General features: G+C 33.8%; 1 protein-coding gene across 1 annotated transcript; it reads right to left on the bottom strand.

The window, feature by feature from the left end:
• Positions 1-22,306: 22,306 nt before the first annotated feature.
• Positions 22,307-23,125, bottom strand: LOC132637331 (uncharacterized). Its single transcript, XM_060354438.1, has one exon. It carries the CDS (start codon positions 23,123-23,125, stop codon positions 22,307-22,309), a length of 819 nt encoding a protein of 272 aa, XP_060210421.1.
• Positions 23,126-23,585: the final 460 nt, after the last annotated feature.

The following is a 23,585-nucleotide window of genomic DNA, read 5'->3' as shown; positions in this document are numbered from 1 at the left end:
CGTAATTTTCCGGCAAATGACACCCCTCGGGACTAGGTAGCTCCGCCTCTGCATATATATATCATGAAGGTGTAGCTACTTGGACTGTTGGACATGAAGTAAGAGTACGCTACAAGAGTTAGTACATTTTTAACCTCTTTTATTGAAAACAAACTATAGAGATTCATGAACATTGACAGGGAATCTTTTTATAAATGTTTAATTTCTTTGGAATAATATTACATATCTTAATAAAAGACAAATTGAAAATTAATTAATTAATTCAATTGCAGTACTCGCAATTGTTAAACATAGACCAGCTACATAGCCATATACGTTTTACACTGCTTTGTAACTAATAGGAGTATTCAACTATTGAAGATACAAGTTGCACTTTCCTATTGAACCAATATATAGCAGGCTAGCAGCTTCGTGCATGCTCTTGACAAAGCAAATTAGAGAGATCAATATTAGGTAAAATTAACAAAATGACTACCTTTCGGTAGTTTCCTATCATTTATAGCTACCTTTTAAAAATTATCATTTGTAGCTATGTTAATGTTTTCCCAAATTAAGGTATTTTTTCGGATGTATTTGATGCTTATAAATACATAGTAACACAGTAAAAAATAAAACATATCCCTTGATTTAATGCCATAACGGTGGGATCAATTAATTAGCTATTAATTGGTATTTTTTACCATACCCTTCCATAAAATCAGATTTTAGATTACCTTTCCATAACCATTTTCTATTCCTCCATCCAATCTTCAACATTCAAACATAAAATATCAAAAATTCATAATTTGAAAACTTTCAACAGCCAATATATTTGAAGTTTTCAATATTGATTTCGTTCTTGATTTACACATGTATTTGATAGCATAACCAATGTATTTGAAGTTTCCTATCAAACCTCATGTATTTTATATTAAATCTCATGTATTTGCGTGAGTAACAATTTGCATCACCCATGTATTTTAGCGGTAATGTATTTGAAGTTTTCAATATTGATTTCGTTTTGATTTACACATGTATTTGATAGCATAACCAATGTATTTGAAGTTACCAATCAAACCCCATGTATCTTTATATTAAATCTCATGTATTTGTGTGAGTAACAATTTGCATCACACATGTATTTGATGGATTAATTTGAACAAAATACACAAATATATAGAGAACTTACAATGTATTTTCGTCACTCATGTATTTGAAACTAGATGAACTGATAGAATTAATTTGAACAAAATACACAAAAATATAGAAAAACTTACATAAATACACCACCAACCACAACAATTGGTAGCTATATCATAGAACATACACAAATACATATATTTTTCATCTTCTCAAAACCTTAAAAAAACCCTAGACCCCAAAAAAACCCTAGCCACAGATCAAATGCAACTCGGTCCAAATTTATGGGCACTGGTCCACAGCCCAAAAGTCTTGACATTTACAGCTACAACTTGCCCACAATGAGAGATAAGCCCATAGCCATAATGAATGATCATTCTAGTTGGAACATCATTCACATAAAAAAGAAAATGGAAAGGTTAATTGCCTTCTTATGTTTCATTTGTCCACAAAGCTTGAAATCATGGAAACCAAAAAAAAAATGAGAGAGGGGCAGCCGCCACCCGTGGTGGTGGTGGTTGATAGAAGAAGAGAGAGAATTTTTTAGGGATTTGAGAAATGAAAAAACTGAAATGAGTAGTGAGTGAGAATAGAGAAAGTCAAAAATTTATGAAAATGGAGAGAGAATGGTAATGTATATTAAGTGATTAATATTGTTACCATTAAAAGGGGGATATGGGATTGGGGGTGCTAAATTTTAGATGTAGCTATATTAGTTAAATTCAAAAAGTATTTAGTTATTATTAATATTTAAAACAAAATGTAGTTAATATCACTAATTATGTACTAAAAGTAGCTATAACACGTAATTTTTCCTCAATATTATGTGTCCAACTACCTCTTCCTGACATAATTGACTCTCTTCAATTTCGTTTGTGGTCCATATTGAACTACTCATTCTTTACACATTCAAATTTTGTTGCATTGGGATTTTGGCCCATGAAAAATTTAAGCTTAGCCCTAAACTCGAGAAATGCTAGTCCAAGTTTAGATGGTGGATCAATAGAATTGAATGTAAAATAGTTTAGGTGGAATGATCAGTTATTGGGCTTGCTATGAGTTTTGAGCCTACACTTTAATTCGAAAATAAAAGGCAAAAAAACATATATGTACATAGTAAGAGAGTATATTTACAGAACATGAATATACTTTTCAATTTACAAAATATATCAATAGATTTCTTACAAAATCTATATGAATCATGTAAATTAAAAAGAAGCAAATAAAACACATTAAATAAGATAAGAAACGGTTTCCCTTATTTTATCCGTTTTTCTCTCTCCATTCAAAATTAAGAGATATTGTTCCTGATTTTCTCCAACTTTTACTCAAAACGTCCATTCTAATCGGTAAATTTTATGCACAAAGTTCATACACCAAAAAACATATGTATAATTTTTGTATGAAATATGTATAACTGTATAAATTCATTATAATTTTTATATATGAAATATCTATAAAAATTGTATGTATATTTTGATTATGATAAAGTACATATAAATTGTATAACATCTAATGGAAGCATGCATAAATTTTGAGAAAATATGTATAATAATTTTGTCATTGATACAAACCAGATTCCATACTAAGTTCATACACAAGAAAATAAATATGTATAAATTTGCGTATGCAATATGTATAACTGTATAAATTCGTTATAATTTGTATGTATGACATATGTATAAAAATTGTATTTATATTTTGATTACGATAAAGTACATATATATTGTATAAAATCTTATCAAAGTATGTATAGATTATGAGAAAGTAAATATGTATAATAAGTTTACTGAATGATACAAACCAGATTCCATACATATTTCATACACATATTAGTTTTCAACATTTTTAAGACTAATTCATATTGAATTTATTCGCATTTTACACACATTGTGCCGCATATATCTAAAAAATAATATATAGCAGTTTCCATACACATTTCATATATATATATATATATATATATATATATATATATATATATATATATATATATATATATATATATATATATATATATATATATTAGTTTTAAACATTCTTGAAAACTACGGTTTATATAATTTATACAGGTTTTTAACACACAATGGTTACACATATCTCAAAACGATACAAACTAATTTTTATAGACAATTAATACACAAGTCAATAATCAAAAATACTTTATAATATTGGTTTGAAAATTTATACTATGAGAGAAGATGAATTTAGGTCTGAAAATGGTGTCTATCATTGGAGGGGAGGGGGGAGAAGAGAGAAATCTTTTTAAAAAGAAGAAGAATTTGATTGGTAACTATCCTAAAATTAAGTTCACAATTAAAATCAGATTCTCTTCCTTTAAAAAAGCCCAAAATAGTGGGTATCCATTAAGCCCAATCTAGTATACTTTGTAATTTTGTTGGTATGTTTTGTAAATAAGGAAAAGTATCCTTATATTTTGTAATATAGAGTCTTAAATAGTATTATTAGGTCATCTTTCCAAAATGAAATTGGGCAATTCATAGTAATGCCCTTATTTTAGGGTGGTCTTTAATTTTTTCCCATCAAAATGAAAGTATTTACTTTTTCCCTTCGCCTAAAACCTCAGGGTTCCAGGTTCGAACCCCTACTCAGGTGAAAATTTAAAAAAAAAATCGATAGGCAGAGTTTGCCAATTATGCCTGATAGCGCAGAGTTTGCTTGCAAACTATACCTTAAGGTAGAGTTTTGCAGGTAAACTATACATTAGCAAACTCTACCTGATAAGGCATAGTTTGCAGGAAACTTTGCCCCATCAGACATAGTTTGCCTTATGCCTTAATTTTGCTATCAAAATTTTACCTTGCGAAATTCCTTTTCTTTTAAGTTGGGGTACGAACCCAAAACCTCGAGGTATTAGGGGAAGGACAAAAATTAAAGATCACCAATTGGAGGGCCAAAAATTAAAGACCACCCCAAAGGAAGGGCAATGCGCGCAAACAAAAAAAAAATGAATAAAATTTGCACAAAAATAATTGGAATTTTTACGTGGTGTAACTAACATTTATTAGGTATTTATCATTAGTAGCTATAGTTTAAAATAATTAACATCAAATACCCTTAGCCCTTATCAGCCTCTTTGCTTTCAGCTTCTGCTCTTTGCTCAAGTTTGTTTCAGAGGAGTCTGCTTCACTTGCAGATTCCGCAACAGCAGACTTCGCAACTTCCTTCACCTTTGGAATCGGAACACCATTCCATGGCTTCTTCTCCGTCAGAATCCATGTCTTCTTCTCTGTCATCTCAACTCCGATACATTTCAATGGAAAGAGATCCTATAATTCCGAAAAAGAAATTGTCTGGATCTATTATAACACAGAACGGTGACTATCATGGCCACCGCCGTCGTCATCTCTTCATCGCCAAATCAGATATTTCTCAGATTTGAGTGTATTTTATTTCATTGTATCTCAAATCTTTGTGTATTTTATTTCTTGTATCTCAGATCTAGTGTATTTTATTTCTTGTATCTCAAATCCTAGTGTATTTTTTGTGTATTATTCATTATTATTTTTTAGTGTAACATACAATGTTTCTTTATATATTTTTTGTCTGTATTTAGAAGGAGGTCTTAATATTGTATATAAATGAATACAGTGAATTTGAATATAATTGACTGTATTTTGTTTTTCATTTATGTTGTTTGAATACAACCAAATTTATATACAATAAGTCGAATACAGCGTACAAGTAGATAAGAATGAATACAGCCGAATTGAATATACATTAGCATAGCTACGGAATGTAATTAACAAAAGTATAGCTATACCTAAACAAAAAAACAAAAAAAAAAACCTCAAGTATAGTCATTTGTGAAAATTGGACAAAATAATTCTACTCAAAACACAGAAAAACCTATATAGTTTGAACCCTATGTTATGTCCTTAATTTTAAATTTGTAAAGGTTTGAATGCAATGAATTCTTCCTTGGTTTTGCAAGTTCGGGAACTTTTTTAATCGTATGAATCGCTTTTTTAATTTTGAATTTATAAGATTTGAACAATATGAATCATTTCTTGGTTTTGAACCCCATAAAACTTTCTTTGGGTTCCACTTGTTAATCCTTCCAATTCTAGTAACATTTGGTGGAGTTGTCCAGTGTTTTAGTTTTGAATATATTTGTCCAAAAGAAATTTCGTGAGGAGAGTGGTTAAATGTTAAGTACTTTTAACATGGTGGCTAATATTTTATACCAGATGTTAAAAGTCGCTATTTATATATTTCGTTCGAATTGAATTAATATTTGGGGTAATAATTTTTGGTCCCTCAATTGTTAGTATGCAAACTTTGATTTTTGTCATTGTGATATAAATTCAACATATTTAACCTTCAATTAATTGAAGTGTGTGTCTTTGATCCCTTCATGTAAGAAATATGTTATATTTGAGCTATTTTTAAGAGTGATGATTTTCTATGATTCCTAAAAGGGAATGTGGTTGTACGTTGAAGTATAATTTCAAGGTTTTCTTAAGCGGAACCAATATGTCCTTAAATTCTTTTTTTGGTCGTTCCGCTCTGTCGATTGATGGTAGTATAAGAGATATGTAACCCCAGAAATTAAGCGGTCAATTTTGTTAACTAAAACAGATAGTTTTCTATTGTTTTTTAAAAATTGACTTAAAAAAATTCCACGCCAGCAATATCTGCCGAAAATATCACTTGAATTGGTTGAGTAACTAAGAAAATTAACTTTCTAAGATAATTATCATTAGTTGAGTAACTTTTTGGTTTTAAAAAAAAAAGTACTCCCTTCGTCCCAATTTAAGTGTTTTATTTTCTATTTTGGTCTGTCTTAAAAAGAGTGCATCTTTTTGAGATAATTATCATTAGTCTGTTACATTAAAAAAAAATGATTTTCTAAAATAATTACCGCTAGTTGAAAAACCTTATGAGAAATCAACTAGAATGTTTTTATAACGCTTTAAGGCTGTATAGTGCTCAAGAATAAGGAAAGTTGAAAAAATAATGGACAAGTAATTAAGTCAATGCATAAATTCAAAAAGTTTTATCACTAAATGCATAAATCTTCTTTTACATTCAAGCTATTCCTCTGCTCCTGATAATATAAGACTTTTCTTTAAGTAGAGTTAGACTTTGTGTCATCGATATTTAGCTTGTAAGTTGTAAGTATTAAATAGAATCAATTAGCTGTCAAAGGAGAACAAGAACGAGTTGCCGCATCCCTTTGAAACTTGTCAAGATTAATTCATCGTGCACCTCATGTATACTACTGCAACAAGCCAAGGACCATTAATGTTTTGGTCAAGGAATAGTACTCGATCATATCTTCCAACTACTAATATATATTTCTTCTAATATGCATCCGATATTTAAAATTCATTGATTCGAATGATCCAAATTTCTTAGCGTATAAGATCCACTGAAAAAAGAAAACTTCGTGCCATTAATCTACTGTCAATACTAAGATAGTAAGATAGACATCATCATTATTAAATGGTAGAAAGAGTTTCACAAGTTAACAATGAAAACAAAGAAATACCAAACTACATGAGTTTATTATGGTTAAACACAATAAAATTAGGAAGAATATACACTTTTTTAACATAGTTAAGTGATAAAATAAATAAATAAATAAATAAATATATATAACCTACAACATGAAGGTCGTAGGTTAGCAACCTACCCACTTTTCACTTTACTTAAATGCCTTTACTATTTTTTAGTATAGCATTAAAGGTGAGGAAATTTTCGTCATTTCCTCAAAAACCCGCTTCATCATCCTTTCCCTGCCCAAAAACTCCAGCCATGGAATTTGCAAGAAAAGCCTCACGAGCTGGTAGCCATGGTTTTTCTCTGTGGTCAATTTTTAATCCTCTGTCATGTTTTTTGGATGCTGTATAGAGAGAGAGAGAGAGAAATTGCTTATTTTTCCTGCCTATGTTACAACAAATAGAAAAAATAAGTACTTGAAAATGAGGTCAAGACCAGCAGCAAGAAATTAAGGGGTCGTTTGGTGCATGGTATAAGCTGGTATATCCCAGCATTAATTTTTTGTACCATGTTTGGTAGAAGGTATATTTTATCCTGCGATAAATTTATACCTTGTACCAAGCAAAGTGTAAAATGCATCCCATGGTATAAGCTGGGATATACCTTCTTATACTACTTATCCTGGTCCCAAGATATGGGATAAATTAGTCCCGGGATAATTTTGGCCATGCACCAAACGACCACTAAAAGAAGAAAGGACTCTATATGGGCCATTAAGATTTAACCCTACTTCATTTGATTTTAGGTTAATTGGAGATTTTTGGCTATATTCCAATTAGCCACCCTAAAAGTGGCTACATAGTACGTCATACCGATTTTACTGAAATAGTTGGTAAGTGGAATCTATTAGTTTGGGCTACAATAAAACGTAAGGCCCAGAGTTAGCTTTGGACCCTCTAGGTTTTAAGGCCTCTTTGATTATAGCTTATCTGGGCTTAGGACCCAAATTCTACATAATTAATGGGCTGAAGCTTTTGGAAGTAATTGCACGGTTGTCCTTCAAATGGACTGGTCCTTAATTTTTAGCCTTCAAAATTGAACTTATACCTAGCGGAGATTAAGTGTTTTAAGAGCGCTAGCATAACTTGTGAATATTATGATGCATAATATATGCCCTTCTAGGCATAAATTCAATTTTTATGGCTAAAAATTAAAGACCAACCCATTTGTAGGGAAAACTTTAAAGACCAGCGCAAAATAGGGGACAAAACTGCAAATGACCCCTTTTGTGCTCAACGCCTTCCATCCCTCATCTGCTAATTACACAAATGAAGAAAGTAAAATTTACTTGGCATAGGTTCCATTATTACCTATTTATGGAAAATAACTAAAGTTTTCAATAATTATATTTAGTAGCTAAAATATAACATATTTACTTCATATAGCTACCATGTTTTTACCACTCATCTGATAACTTCTCACACCCCTAAATTTAAGCAAAAAAAAAACGTCTCTCTCTCCTATCCCCCTAAATACACGCCATTATTCACAATATCCATTAATTTCCTCCAATTTCAAATCAGTTTTATAATTCTTCAACTTCCTTTTTTTATCTCTAATTGTTACTCATTAATTTCACTCATGATTCAAATCTAATTCCCAAAAAAGGTAAGATTCTATACTGATTTTTAATTTTCACCGTGTATTTAACCTATATTTTGGGGGGTTTTTTTTCGTTTGAATCAGCAATGCAACTCAAAATAATTAATTATCAGTGTTTGTTCTTGGTTGTTTTTTCTTAGATTCAAGTGAAATGGTTAAGAAAGTTTCTCCTCCGATGAGAAATACAGGTATAGAACCCGAATTTGAGATTCCTACTTTTTCTTTGGGAATTTCTCAACATGAAACTGCCATTGCAGGCTCTTATGCTGAGAATCGTTCAAAAAGAATTAACGATCCTAGGCGTTCTAAGGATTATGTTGATTCGAAGAGTAAACAACAAGAAAAAGTGAAAAAGGTTTCTCAAATGGAGAAACAAAAGAAGAGAAAGGCTGGTGACAATGTTGTTAATGTTAAGGGCAAAAAAATTGCTAAAGCCAAACATAACGTGGATGAGGATGATGATGAAGAGGTATATTTATGTTGTATTTTCAGTATATTTAGTTCGTTTTTTTTTAGTTCAGTTATTACAGATCTGTGAATTAACCAGATCTATATTTTATGTGCATTTTAAGTATATTTTCTGTTGTTATTTTTTTACACATGCTTCTTCAGTTAATTCGTGTTTATTGTTCTTCACCATAACTGTAATTTTTAAGATTTTTAAGTATATTTGTGTATATTTTGTTGACAGTTATTACAGTTCTGTAATTTACATATTCAGTCAATATATGTCAATATATTTTCAGTATATTCATATATATTTATTGTTGGATTACATTATATTTTTTCATTGTCAATCACTGGTTTGTTTCATATTTGTATATATTTTTGGTTGATCTCCTTTTTACCTGATTGTGTTCACTGTTTTTTGTCAATCATACGTGTTTTTTGGCATGTTGTTTCAGGTATCTAAATTTTTGGTTACCAAGCACCCTGTTGTGGCACCATCTATGTGTAGATACACGAATGTTAATGTAATGCAAGATATTAGAGACAAACTAACAGACCCACATATGAATATGTTTAGGAATTCTTGTTTTGGTAAATATCTCAGAATGCAACAATTGGATGTACAAGCACAGATTTTTCGGTGCTTTATGGTCAAAGAACTTAGGGGCAGTACATATAGGTGCTTTACATTTGAAATAAATGGTAAAAGTTTTGCGTTTTGGCCTTAGAGAATTTGCACTGATCACTGGGCTAGATTGTGTCTCTGATGAAAACGATTTTGTTTATGATAACTCAAAACCGAATAAGCTTATGGTTGAATATTTTGGTAGAAATGAGGAGAACCAACTGCCAGTTAAAAGACACGAGCTTATTGAGTGTTTCAACAAGACAGATTGGGATGATAAAGGGGATGACGCAGTCAAGATGGCAATATTGTATTTCATAAATACGTGGGTACATTGTGGTGAGCCAAACTTAACAAACATACCAAGGATCCATTTTGATGTTGTATAATGAGTCTCCTTGGGGTAAAGATTCGTTTAGAGAGTTGGTTATAAGCATCGGGCAGAAATATGTTGGTTTTAAGAAATATTATAGGATTCATGGGTTGCCACTTGCTATGCAAGTCTGGTTGTATGAATGTTGCTCAAAAGTCCCGTCCACCATTGCAGTTAAGACAGGGAATTTAGTTCCTAGAATTTTGAACTGGCGGACTGCGGAAGGAAAACCAGAATTCAAGAAATTGATGGATGGCATGTTCAAAGACGACAAAAACCCGATAAAACAGTTTTTTAACAAACTGAACAGTTATATTTGTTTGTGTCCTTTACCATTTAATTGTTTTAATATGTTTGTTTTTAATGGTATATTTTGACTATATTTATGAAATAAGTCATTTGTGATCAATATATTTTGACTATATTTTCCTCATATTTTAGTATGTTACCAATGTAGATATATATGGTAATGTAGTTTCTATATTTTGTTGTTCACAGTCTTGTAGATTTGAGGAAGTTGTGCCAACACCCCATGAGTTGGAAACTCTTAATTTGCCTCCTGTTGCACATGATATAGCAGACGTCAAACATGGAGTTGATAGTGTACATGGTACTGATTTGGTAGACGATGACTACGATGATTTTAGTACCACACCACCGCATCTGTCCAGTGGCAAACAGCAACAAAGGAGTGCCAATTCTGATTCCCCGCGATGCAAGAAACGGATACAGTTTCCCGTTTCTGTTCCTCCTTCCAGGAAACAACCATCACGGAAGGAATCTCGGATAAAAAGGACAAGCAAACCAGATGCACCTACAGGACCCGGAACAAATGAGTTTAAACTTATAAGGGAAGAGATTCAGATTTTCAAGAAAGAAGTAGGCGTTTTGTTTTCAATATGTTTTTGTTACTTCATATTGCTTGTGTCAAGTAATTAACAATTCTAATTCTATTTTTTGTGTTTCAAAATTGTAGGTGTTTGACTACATGGATAACAACTTCAAAAAGTTGTTAGATGCAATAAAGAGCAATCAAACACCAGATAAGGTAAAAATCAAAACTAAAAGTTATGTTCATTAAATACATTACAGGCATTAACAAACCGGTTTACCTTTTTATTAATAAGATATATTTTTTTAAGCTCGCTGATAGTAAAGCCCCGTCACATCAACATGATGTTGGCATACAACACTCACATGAGAAAAACCAACGTCATCGTTCTGATAAAGGCACACCAACTGTCAACGACGTAGTCGAAGACAACACAGTAAAAATGGAAATTATTAACTTTTTAAGTTATTTTGATATATTTATTGGAAGACTTTATATTTTCTTTTGGAAAATTTTAAAGGTCGGAGACACAATGTTGCAAGCTGACTTACATACTGATGGTGGGATTTCTCAAGGCAATCAAAGTGGCGGTGCAGTAAAGTTTTCAACCAAAGAGAATCAAGGTGGTGGTGCAACTTCCGCGCAGAGGAGTCATCCCGTGGTACTCATTTTTTCTTTCACTTTGCTATATTTGCAGTATATTTTTCAAAGTAAAAATATTGGAATTTTATTTGTGTTTAGTATTACCTATAGTGTATTTACATATGTATTTTTCACATAGTCATTTGTTAGTAGTGTTCCATTTGTTGTATCTATTTGTGCTATTTTTGTTATGATTGTGTTTATATATAATAGTAGTGCTATATTTGTTTTGGATTGATATTTTAATAGTAGATTTTCATATATATTTTGGATATATTTTAATTGTATTTTGATTATTATGTTCAAGGTTTCTTATTCTGGTTTCTGTTGACTATATTTCAGATATATTTTTCATATATTTTGTCTATATTTATATGAAACTTTTAACTTTTATAGCAGTGCTATATATGTGTATTTGTTTTACTGATGCCTTTAAATTTATTTGAACCATGTTTTTATTGTTTTAGGTTGAGGGAGTTGGGTTGCCAATTAATGATCTGGTTTCTGTTTTTGATGTGGATAAAGAAACCGGAGTTAAAAGTGATGCACAAACAGATGGAGTGCCCATAACACCAATCCATTTAAAATTTGATGTAAGTACTGAAATGTGGCTTTTAAGTGTCAATCACATATCGTTTTGATAAGCAATAATTGACAAACACCAGTCATTTTTTGTTTGTTTTTTATTTCAGGAATCTCAGCAAACTGGTGATATGGAGAATGCTAATGGTGAATTTACCTCATCAAAGGAAATGATAGCGGACTTGCTAGTCAACTGTCCTTTAGCATGTGTTATTCCTCTCGGTCCTCCTCCAGTACCACGCGATGATCAAGCCGATTTGTCAAGTTTAAGGACCCCTCAGAATCCGGACGATAACCCGGTAACGATCTCTCAGTGGATGATTCCTGATTCTCAGATACCAATCCAACTTGGAGTACAACCAACAACTGGACAAAGTTCAACTAATGAAACTGAACAGCAAGTTGGAGTACAACCGATCGTTGGCCACAGTTCAAGTGATGAAACTGGACAACAAGTTCCTGTACAACCAAATGGGGGTAAAAGCTCAAGTGGTGAGACTGCACAACTTTCAAACCCTGAAAAACAAATCATTGTCCATCCAGGGGCTGCCCGAGAAAGGAAACTAAGCAAATACAACTTGTCCCCTTACTGTCTCAATTTCAGCTCAGCAGGTTCTTCTGCCAAAAATATCAGTCCTTGCATTTATCAGAAAAAACACCCATTTGTTGAGCACCCTATCAATGCCCCGTTAGATACTTCGTTTCTTCAAGAATATAAAAAGTGGCTTGAGAAGGATCTGTTGAAATCGCACGAAAAAAAGTAATTATTTTCACAACTTATTTTTTTAGTTTTTCAGAAATCAATTCTTAATAAACTTAACGTATGTTCTTTCCATTGTTGATATACAAGAAGCCAAAGGAAAATCATTACAGAAAGAACAAGGAAGGACTGGATCCTGCGGATGCCGAACTTCGGTTACATTTAGGCGTTACAGCCGTATCCGACAAAAACTGGTTTTACTTGTTATCTATGGATGGGCAAATTTAGACTGATGAGGTTTGATGTCTTTCTGCTTATTATCTAATTTTTTTATGTTTTATAATAGAATTAAAGTGTGATGTATCTAGAGTATATTTTTTACTATATTTGATATATATATATATATATATATATATATATATATATATATATATATATATATCAGAATTTTGTATTTATGTTAAGACTGTATTGTATTTTAAAAATATTTTCATCATTATATTTGCACTATATTTAATATAGAGACATTAATTTATTAGTTGAGCATAGTACTGATCAAGTATACAGAATTGTATTTTTGCTATATTTAAGAGTATATTTCACTATATTTAATATATATACAACAATAGTTTTATTGAACATAGTATTGATTATAGTCACTGAATTGATGTTTTTACAGCATATTGATGTTATTTTCTACTACCTACGCAAGAAGGGGAAGTATCACAATAACAACAATTATAGATTCACCACTGCCAGCTGTATTTTTCACACTTTAGTTGCTGAAATTTACACATCTTGGGAAAACCCTGATTCATCCACATGTGTCGCCAGTAAGGAAGATGAACTGTGTGAGTACATTAACGGGCACAGGCTGTTGGCTAATGTACCATGGTATACTATTGACAACGTACTAATTCCTGTCAACGTAAAAGAGGAAAATCACTGGATTTTGGTTGTGATAGCATTCACTGACAGGTGTGCTCTCATCCTTTGAAAAAATCATTCATTTTTCTACAAAATTTATGTGTTTGTTTTTTTCGTATTTTTTCTTTTTACAAACAGGTGAATCTACGTATACAACTCATACCGAGCTGCAAGGCATGATGTTGTCGTTAGAGCCGGAACGAAAATGTTGGCTACTCTTGTGACACATAATGACTGATTTCTATGAGAGAAGGCGGATATAGATTTTGCCACACATCCTTCTTACAGAAATAGAGAACAGACCGACGACTTTGACATTGTGAATGTAGACAATCTCCCGCTAGCATGTAAGAATCTCTTCCAATAAAAAACACAATAAATACATCTATTTTTTCTTGGGTTTTGATCAGTAAATTTTTTTATCATTTTTTTCAGGGATTGTGGTGTGTATGTGGCAGCCTTTGCTGAATACTTGATCTCAAGTGAAGTCATCCCAACCGAATTCGATGCAAAGTTACTCCGTATGAGATACGGTGCCCTTTTATGCCACTATGCATGGGATAAGTCAAACAACAATGCATCAAGTGATAACGAGCAGCCTCCAAGACCAATTAGACCGGCAGTTGATTACGATGCAGTTGATAAAGAGGATCTTGATTAGGCCACCAAGTCTTTTGTGTTTTTGATTTTCATGTTGAACAATAGCATAGTTGGTTGCGACTTTTGTTGCTATTTTTTCATTTTGGACATATCGTTTCATGTGCAATAATGTTTTTTAGGATGATTAATGTTGAACACCACCTTATGGTTTTTATATTATTGTTTCTTTCAAGTATGTTATTTTTTCAATGCATAAATTCCATTTTCATTTTCTGTGAAATGTATTCATTTAACAAAGTAGTATATCTAACCATTTAAATATAGTCGAAATATATAGAAAATATAACTTAGATATACAAGTCCATTTTTAATGTACAATGTGTTACAAAAGTTAAAATTTCATCTAAATACACTTCAAATATATGTAAAATATATATGACATATAGTTAACAGTAAACCAGAATAAGTATTATCTATCAGATCAGATAAAATGCAACTAAAATATAGTCAAAATATATACCAAATACAACTATTAAAGCATAAATCTAAAACAAAAGGTCAAATCAGTTTACATAGAGTAAACTTTCCAAATCCCATTAAACCACCAATATAGCATAGCATCGAAAAACATCGGATGTTCAACCATGTGAAATACAATCATACTAGAATAATATGAATTCAAGATGAATTCATTTTTTATTTTTAACAGAAATTTAAAGTAGAATTGTCTTAACAAATAAAATCAAAATGGACTTATTTATTCTTCTTATTGAGTGGCGGATTATCACACGAACTCCTGTTATGACCAAGACGTCCACATTTACCGCAAGCATTCCTGCGTTTACCAATCATCAACTCCTGTAATGGCGTGCCCCTCTTCTTTTTTGGCCTCCCAGGGGGTCTCTTATAGATCGGTGGCATAACAACTTCATCTGATATACTTTTAGGAACATTCCACTCGGTCTCATCGGGAAGAGGATCAGCCGGCACATCATATGTGTTCACAACTGTTTCTGGCTTGAATAATTCCGAACAATATGCATCAGCAGTCAAATTTTTATTCTTTAATACTGTCCATGCATGAGAACACGGTATCTCGTCCAGTTGGAACATCCTGCAGCTGCAAGTTTTCTTCTTCAAATCGATTATGAAACGTCTCGGTCCATCATTCATTGTGTAAACATATTCAACTGATGCTTCAACCTGAGAACCATTTAACCAATAAACAAGCATTAACCTGGGCAGTTTTACCATATTGGGAATATAGATAAATATAGATTAGATATAGTAAAATATAGATTAAATTTTTGTGTTGCAAACAAAGATACCCTCATTCGTATTGATTTGTACTCGTTGATCGACAACATCTCTTGATACCGCCTCATCAGTGTTGTGAATGTGTAGGTACCATTTTTTCTATTTGTGCAATTCCATCTACCAAACATCTTCCTCACTTCATCAAGGAAATCAAAAATATGTAACTCTCTTGCAGCAACCAGTTTTCCATTAATACATTCGGCTATATTCAAAGTCATTGTCCATCCTCTGTTAACAGGTGAATAAAGCCTAGACCATTTATCCCTTCCAGCATCTTCTAGGTATCGTTTTACCCGAATATCAACATTCCCAATCTTCTCCATCAATTTATCGAACTCATCCTGGCTGTATGCCTTCGCTAGTGAATAAAATATAGGACTCAACACCTCACTGTTTGTTGTGTATTGCTTTGTCACATTTTTCCACAAATGCCATATACAAGCCAAATGAGGAACAGGAGGATACACCTTAGAAACTGTGTGTATTATGCTTTCATGTCTGTCGGACACGACACACATATTTTGCCTAACACCATAAGCTTGCTTGAACAGTTCAAAGAACCACGTCCAGGACTTATTATTCTCAGAATCTATCACACCATACGCTAGTGGTAGGATATTACCTACAAAAAATAGTATATATTTATAATATATTCAACACATATTTTAACTAAATTTGATCTCACACTATGTATTTAGCAACATCATTTATAAAACAACAGTATATATTTACAATATATTCACCACATATTTACAGTGTATTTCAGCATATATTATTCACAAATTAACACCAGCAATATATCCAGAGTATGTTTTTAGCAGCTTTATTTGCAAATCAATAGCATATTGTTGTATTTATAAAAAAAAACATTCATAGAATAGAATTACACATACCTGCTCCATCCAAAGTACTTGCAGACACAAATGTACCATTATACGTTGATTTAAGGTGTGCACCATCCACTACAATTGTTGGTCTACAACACTCGAATCCCTTTATGAATGCTTTGAGTGCTACAAACAAATACATAAACTCATTTTCTGGTGATTTATGCATTTTAACAAGCGATCCAGGATACGTTTTATTAAGGATGTATATATATGCCGGCAACTTCTTGTATGAATCAGCTAGATCACCTCTGAAATCTTTTATAACCTTCTCTCTAGCTCTCCATGCCATCATATAAGAAACATCTACGCCGAATTCATTTTTAACATCGTCTATTATATCCCCAGGTGTGACCTTCCTTTTATGGTTAGTTATTTTCGCCTTGACAACCGCTTCTCCAATAAACCAACTTGTTGCTTGTCTTTGTGAATACACCTTGTCCTTCAACGGACATGTATGTTCGTCATCGAAAGATCTAACCCTGAACATTTCAGAATCCCCAATTCTCGACGCTCTGAACTTCCATTTACATTCCGGCGACCAACATCCCAGAGTATAGCTATATAATACAATGCAAATAGTACATATTGAATCAATTAAATACAGTAGAAATATACAAAAATATATCAGAAATATATTGCATCAAACATTTTTAATTTAACAGTGTGCTAAATAAGTTAACAAATCATCTCAATATAGTACAAATATAACAAAAATACATCTGCACTTTCAGTTACCAGAATAAATTTAGAAAATCATATCTTATAGCATTCGATCTCTCTGTTTTGAAATTGAATCTTTCACGAATTGCGTATTTCGTCATCGCAATTTTCAAAGTTTCCTTATCCTGGTAAATTTGATCGACAAAAACTCCTTTCGCTTCCAGTTTCAAAATTACCAAATTGTTATCATTCCCAAACAAAACAACAGCCTTTCCTGTAGAATCACAAACTTCCATACCATCCCGATTCTTGCTATATCCAATTTGCAGCACATCATCTCTAATAATACGATTACCAGTTGCATCATTCTCAACATCGAAATCATGAATACTAACGCACATTGGATACATCCCCAAAACTCTGTTTTCTCTCTTAAGCTCAACGTAAACACGAACTCCCATATCGTTGTGTATTTCAATTGGTTGAAAATCGCCTTCAACAGTATATTTTATTGAAATAGTTTTCCTGACAGTATCCACGCCTAATTGATTTGTAATCGTAGAAACTAACTCATCGTAATTGCAATTATCAATGAATACAACAGCATCAATTTTGTAATTCACAAAACAGTTCTGATCGTTCCAAAAACCAGAATGACGGATCAACGCAGTTACGGTTGTCATTATCCTGTTGTTTTCGAATACAGCAATGTGTTATATTCAATTTAGCTGAAACAATAATATTTTGAATCTATGAATCTGAGTTTTCGTATATTCAAAATTTCAGAAAAGACGAAAAAATAAAAAGTTTGCAGTGAAAACATTGTTACCTCAATTATGAACTCAACTTGAATTCGATATTTCAACAGATGAAATCAAATATATATTCGTCGTTCTAATCGAGCTCTGTTCGCTGGTTTGATATTGTTATTTTTCAAAGATTTTTGCTGAACTAGTTTTTGAACCTTTTTATTTTTGGTTAAAAATATGAATGTACTTTTTGAATTCAATTTTTTTTTAATTCAATTTTTTTTAATTTGCTAGCTATTTGAATGTTGTATGGAATCAGATATGGAATGGGAGGATATTTGCGTGAATCAGGGAACAATAAAACTGATTATAATTTAAATTGGAACAGATTTTGTTTCCATAAATATAGCACTTTCAATTAGCCCAGCGTCTGTATTTCCGCTATATTTATACTATATTTTAGTATACCCGTCCACTAGCTAAATATAGAGTCATCTAGCTACGAATTGTAAATACAGAACATGTAGTTATAGGTTGTTAGAAGGAGCTAAAAGGTAGCTGTTTGTGAAAATTTTACATGAAGAAATTGTACAATTTTCCCTTCAAATGGGCTGGTCTTCAATTTTTACCCTTTAAATGGGCTGGTCATTAGTTTTTGTTCTTTAACAATTGAACTTATATCTAGCCGAGCATAAGTTCTTTAAAAGCACGGGACACAACTTGTGAGATATTATGATGTGAAAATATAAACTTATGTTCCGTAAAAAAATTATTTGTTATGAGGCAAAAACTAGAGACCAGCACAAAGTAGGGGGCATAAGTGCCATTGACCCCATATTCCAATTAAATAAAAATAGTGAAAGAAACTAATAATAATAATAACTACAACAACACTCTCTCTGTCCCAATTTATGTGACATCATTTTCTTTTTAATTTGTCCCAAAAAAATATCACCTTGTTATAATTAGAAACAACTTAACTTTAAAATTCACCTATCTTCTAATTAATATTTTTTAATTGGTATGTAAAACTAAAAACGATAGATAATTTGAGACGAATGTATAATAAATAATAGTAGTAATAAAAAGATTCTTTGGAATTTGGGTTTTTTGTTTTTAATAGAAGGAAGTATCTCTGTTTGTATTATGTGGGTAGCAACTAGGTATTACGACATGGTTCTTAGCTGACCTTTTTTGTCCATAAAATTTATTTCACCAATTTTATAGCATAGAGCCATATGACTTTTTTGGTAATTAGCTTTTCATTAATCACCAAAGAGAGTATTTACAAATCCAAGCTAGTTTTTGCTCTGCTAGCTATCTGTATACTGTAAAGGCAAGCCTTCTACATAACTAACTCATCAAAAAGAGCACCTATCTAGTAATATTCTAGCCGAAACTGGAGGTCTAATATTGCATATACATGCCACATTTCTTGCCACTTTGCTACCCAGATTCTCCGTCTTCTCAAACACCCTAGCATTCCTTTTTGTCCAAATTGCATGTATGAATTCAGTGTACACTAGTTTCAAGATATTAGCTTCATGCGTTTTGCCTTTGGTCTTACTTAGTAGCCACGCATGCAGTCCAGTCCATGACTGGTCCGACGGGCCTGCTATGTTCAGCCACTGCAGGAGCCTCTTCCATATACTTTTGGTCATTGCACATTCAGCAAACAAGTGATCTCTAGATTCTGGGCTCTGTTGGCACATAACACACATTGGGTCTAGCTGCATTTTCCATTTTAAAAGCCTATCCACCGTAAGTAGTCTCCCCTGCACTTGTAGCTACATTGTAAATATGGCTTTTGGCCTAGCTGCATTTCTATACATTAGTCCTTTCCATGCCACTTTAGGGAACTCCCCTAGTAATTGTAGATAGATCTGCCGTATCATACTCTTTTTCCCCATCGAAGCCTGTTGGATGTATTGCATATTATCTCTAGCATTTAGTATCTTTCGAACCATCCAGCATGATTGTTGAGGAATTCTCATGGTTTCCACATTTTGATCTTTGATATAGTAGCTATGTAGCCACCGAATCCATAATCTATCTTGTTTGTTGGCTAGGTCCCAGCAAGTTTTTGTTACTGCTGCCTTATTCCACATCTTGAGTTTTATTAGATTCAGCCCACCTGTAGCCTTTGGAGTACACATCTTGTCCCAAGAAACCAACGCTTTCTTTGTAATAGTATTTGTCCTTGTCCAGATGTAGCTTCTACAGTAACTCTCTATTGCTTTCATTATTCTGGCAGGGATGATGAATAGCTGGGCCCAGTAAGCTTGAATGCCAAAAATCACTGTCTGAACCAATTGGACCCTTCCAGCATAAGAGAGTTTTTTTTGCTATCCAAGAAGAGATTTTTGCTACTATCTTATCAACTATTGGCTGCCACTGTAGCGCATTGAGTTTTTAAGTATCCAGTGGGATGCCCAGGTATTTAAAAGGGAGAGTGCCCAAAGTGTAGCCAAGTACCTGCTGTAGTTGAGTCTTCTCAGTGTCTGTCAAGCCCCCACAGTACAATGAACGCTTGGTCATATTTGCTTGCAATCCTGATGCTGAGGTAAAGATATTGAATTTCTCATGTAATAAAGTAACTGAAGCAGTGTCCCCTTTAGCAAACATTAAAAGATCATCCGCAAAGCTGAGATGAGTGATATCTAATTTTTTGCATTTGGGGTGATATTTATATTGCTTATTCTTCTTCAGGTCCATCAGGTTCCTACTTAAATACTCCATAACAATGGCAAACAGGAAAGGGGACATGGGGTCCCCTTTCCTGAGGCCTCTCGCTGCATCAAATGGTTTTGTAAGTTCACCATTAACCAGTATTGAGTAATTCACTGATGAAACACACTCCATCACCCACCTTGTGAACCTGGCTGGGAACCCCAAACATCCCAGCATTTGCTCCAAAAAGCACCAATCTACCGTGTCATATGCTTTCTGAATGTCAACCTTTATCATGCATCTGGGAGAAATATTCTTCCTGTTGTAGGCTTGAACTAACTCATGTGCCAATATCACATTATCCGCCACCTTCCAGCCAGGAATAAAACCTGCCTGAGTATCAGATATAATTGTGGCTATCACCTTTTGTATTCGACTAGCCAGTACTTTAGCAATCAATTTGTATAATACTGTTCAGCACGCAATGGGCCTATATTATTTGATGCTTGCTAGATTTTAGACTTTAGGCAGTAGGGTAACTACTGTGCAATTGATTGTCTTCAGCATATTTCCAGGTTCAAAAAATCCCTTGACCGCATTACATACATCTTTTTTAACTATTGGCCAGGTTTTCTTGAAAAATAGAGCGTTGAACCCATCAATTCCCGGTGCCTTGTCATCTCCTATGTTGGTCAAGCCTTCATAGATCTCGGCTTCTGTTACTTCTGCTATAAGTTGCAACAGCTGACCGTGTGTTAGTGTAGGACCATTTCTCATAGTCATGTGGTTGACGGCAGTAGTGGTTGTCGCTGGTGTGCCCATCAGCGTCTTGTAGAAATTTACAATCTCAGCCTTTATATCTATTGGTTGTATGAGCTTTACTCCTGCCAAAGACATTAGTTCCACTATTTGCTTTTTATGTTTCCTCTCCTTCATTACAGTTGTGAAGTATTTAGTGTTTGAATCACCTAGCTTGATCCACGTTGCTCGTGACTTTTGCTGATAGATGCTTTCTTCGATTAGGGACCATTTTTCCAACTGTAGTAGGGTGTTTTTTTCAGCCATGGCAAGAGTATCGGAGCATTGAGTTGTCATTCTAGACTGAATGTCCTTCAGTGTAGCTCGATATTGATTAATCTTCTCTGTAACACCTCTGAAATTACTATTATTAAGTAACTTCAGTCCCGGCCTTAGAGCTTTCAGATTATGCCAAATATCTTGCATTTCCTTGCCTTTCCTACCCTCAAGCCAAGTGTTTTTTACTAAGGGCAGAAATGCTTCATGACTAGCCCAGACATTAAAAAAATTGAATGGTGTTTTAATTCTCTGATCAGATATTTTGATGTCTAGAATCATGGGGGAATGATCAGATATAAAAGGGAGTCTATAATCCACCATGAGGTGCCCAAAATGAAGCATCCAATCATCATTCCCAATTGCTCTATCTAGGCTGCTATAAACTCTATCTCCTCCTTGTTGCTTATTAAACCAAGTGTAATATTACCCCATCCATGACAGTTCATTCAGTTGAAGTAGCTGCATACACTCGGAGAAATCTTTGATTTCCACCCTTGTCACTGAAGCTCCATATAACCTATCTTGAGCTTGAAGAATAGCGTTAAAGTCTCCCCAAATGACCTAAGGCTTAGTTATTTGAGGTGCTAGCTGCCTCAGAGCCTGCCATAGTTGCTTTCTTTGCTCTATGGTGTTGTAGCCATAGATGACTGTCATGGCACAATTAAGTTGCTGATCCCTACTAAGTACATCGCAGTGCATATATTGAGCCTCCTTTGCAATGACCTGAACATCATATACCCTGTCATCCCATAACATCCAGATTCTCCCATTACTAGCTGCAGTATAATTGTGTTCCAGTTTCCAACCAGGCGCTATTCTATTAGCCATACCCGCTGCATTATTTTCTTTAACTCTAGTCTCCACTAATCCTACTAGTTTGATAGAATTTTCTTTAATATAGGTACTTATCTCCTTCTGTTTGTACCTCTTATTGGTACCCCTTATATTCCAAGCTAACCAAGCCATCAAACTTGTATGGAAGAGCCCCCTCCTTCATCAGGAGGAAATAAGTTTGCCACCACAGCATTGTCATTTGGTTTCTCCATCAACCCCCCATATTCCAAACTAGGACAGGATAGGGGATTTTCCAGGATTGCTCTGTCGGTTTCATCACTATCAGCTAACACAACCCCTTGAGTACGCATAGTAGCTGGTGTATTGGCCTCCCCTGATTGTCCTAAGTCCTTTCGCTTATGGCTATCATTTTCATTCTTGCCTTCCCCATCTTGTTGAGTTTGGGGAATGGCATGATCAGTCGAGTTCGGCCCTAGAATCACTGGATGTTGCTCTTCTCTAGCCTGCCATTGTTGTATTGGTTGCTTCCTCTTCTTAGGTTGGTGGTCCTGTTGCTTATGAACCCTTTGTTGTTGGGAAGGTGCAGTGTTCTTGTTGATACAATTATGCCCCAGTTTTAAGCACTTCTCACAGTATTCTGGTTTCCATTCAAAACCCACTTGTTGCTGGAACACCTGCCCACTTGGATCCATCACAGGTATGAAGTCGGGCACTGGTCTAGTAACATCAACCTTTATCAGCATTCTAGCATAAGAGATCCGCGTCTGATTTGTGGTACACTCATCCGCAAACAACAGGATTCCTAAGGTGCTGGCTATTTTGCTCAATGAGACACTACTCCAACAACTTACTGGCAATTTAGGCAGTTTTACCCAGAGGGGTATTGCAGTGAGGAATTCAGCATTAAAGTCGAAGTTGGGACACCATTTCTTCAAAATCATAGGCTTATTATTGATACTATATGGCCCTGCATAGAAAACTTCATGCATATCTTCCACTGATTTGAATTTCACCACATAGTACCCATCATCATGAGAATATAGTTCAGGGGAGGATACCGACGATCATGTCTAGTTAATATATCTTTTCATCGCATTGTAGCCTGGATTTTCCCCTAATATGTAGACGATTAGAGCACTCTTCCATTTTGCTTCCTCTTGTTCTATCTCAGATTTGTCTAATTTGACTAATATCTTTCCGTCTACTATCTCTGGAGCAATATAGGTTAACGTCATACCATTCGAAGAAACGTGATTGCCAGCGAACAGCTTAACCCAACTAGCTGGGGCCTTCACTGGTTCAGCAGCAAGCGGGGTTTTCTCCTTTGGGCTCTCTGCAGCACCGTTTCCAACACCTAGATTCAATGATGTGGAAGCCAGATCGGGGGTTTGCAAGGCCAAATCTGGAGTTTGCAAGTTCAGTGGAATGTTATGCACCTTCAATTTACTT

This window comes from Lycium barbarum, chromosome 4 (genome assembly GCF_019175385.1).
Source record: "Lycium barbarum isolate Lr01 chromosome 4, ASM1917538v2, whole genome shotgun sequence".
Classification (NCBI taxonomy): domain Eukaryota; kingdom Viridiplantae; phylum Streptophyta; class Magnoliopsida; order Solanales; family Solanaceae; genus Lycium; species Lycium barbarum.
Note: the sequence above shows the minus strand (reverse complement) of the source record. Positions and strands in the feature narration are given on the sequence as shown.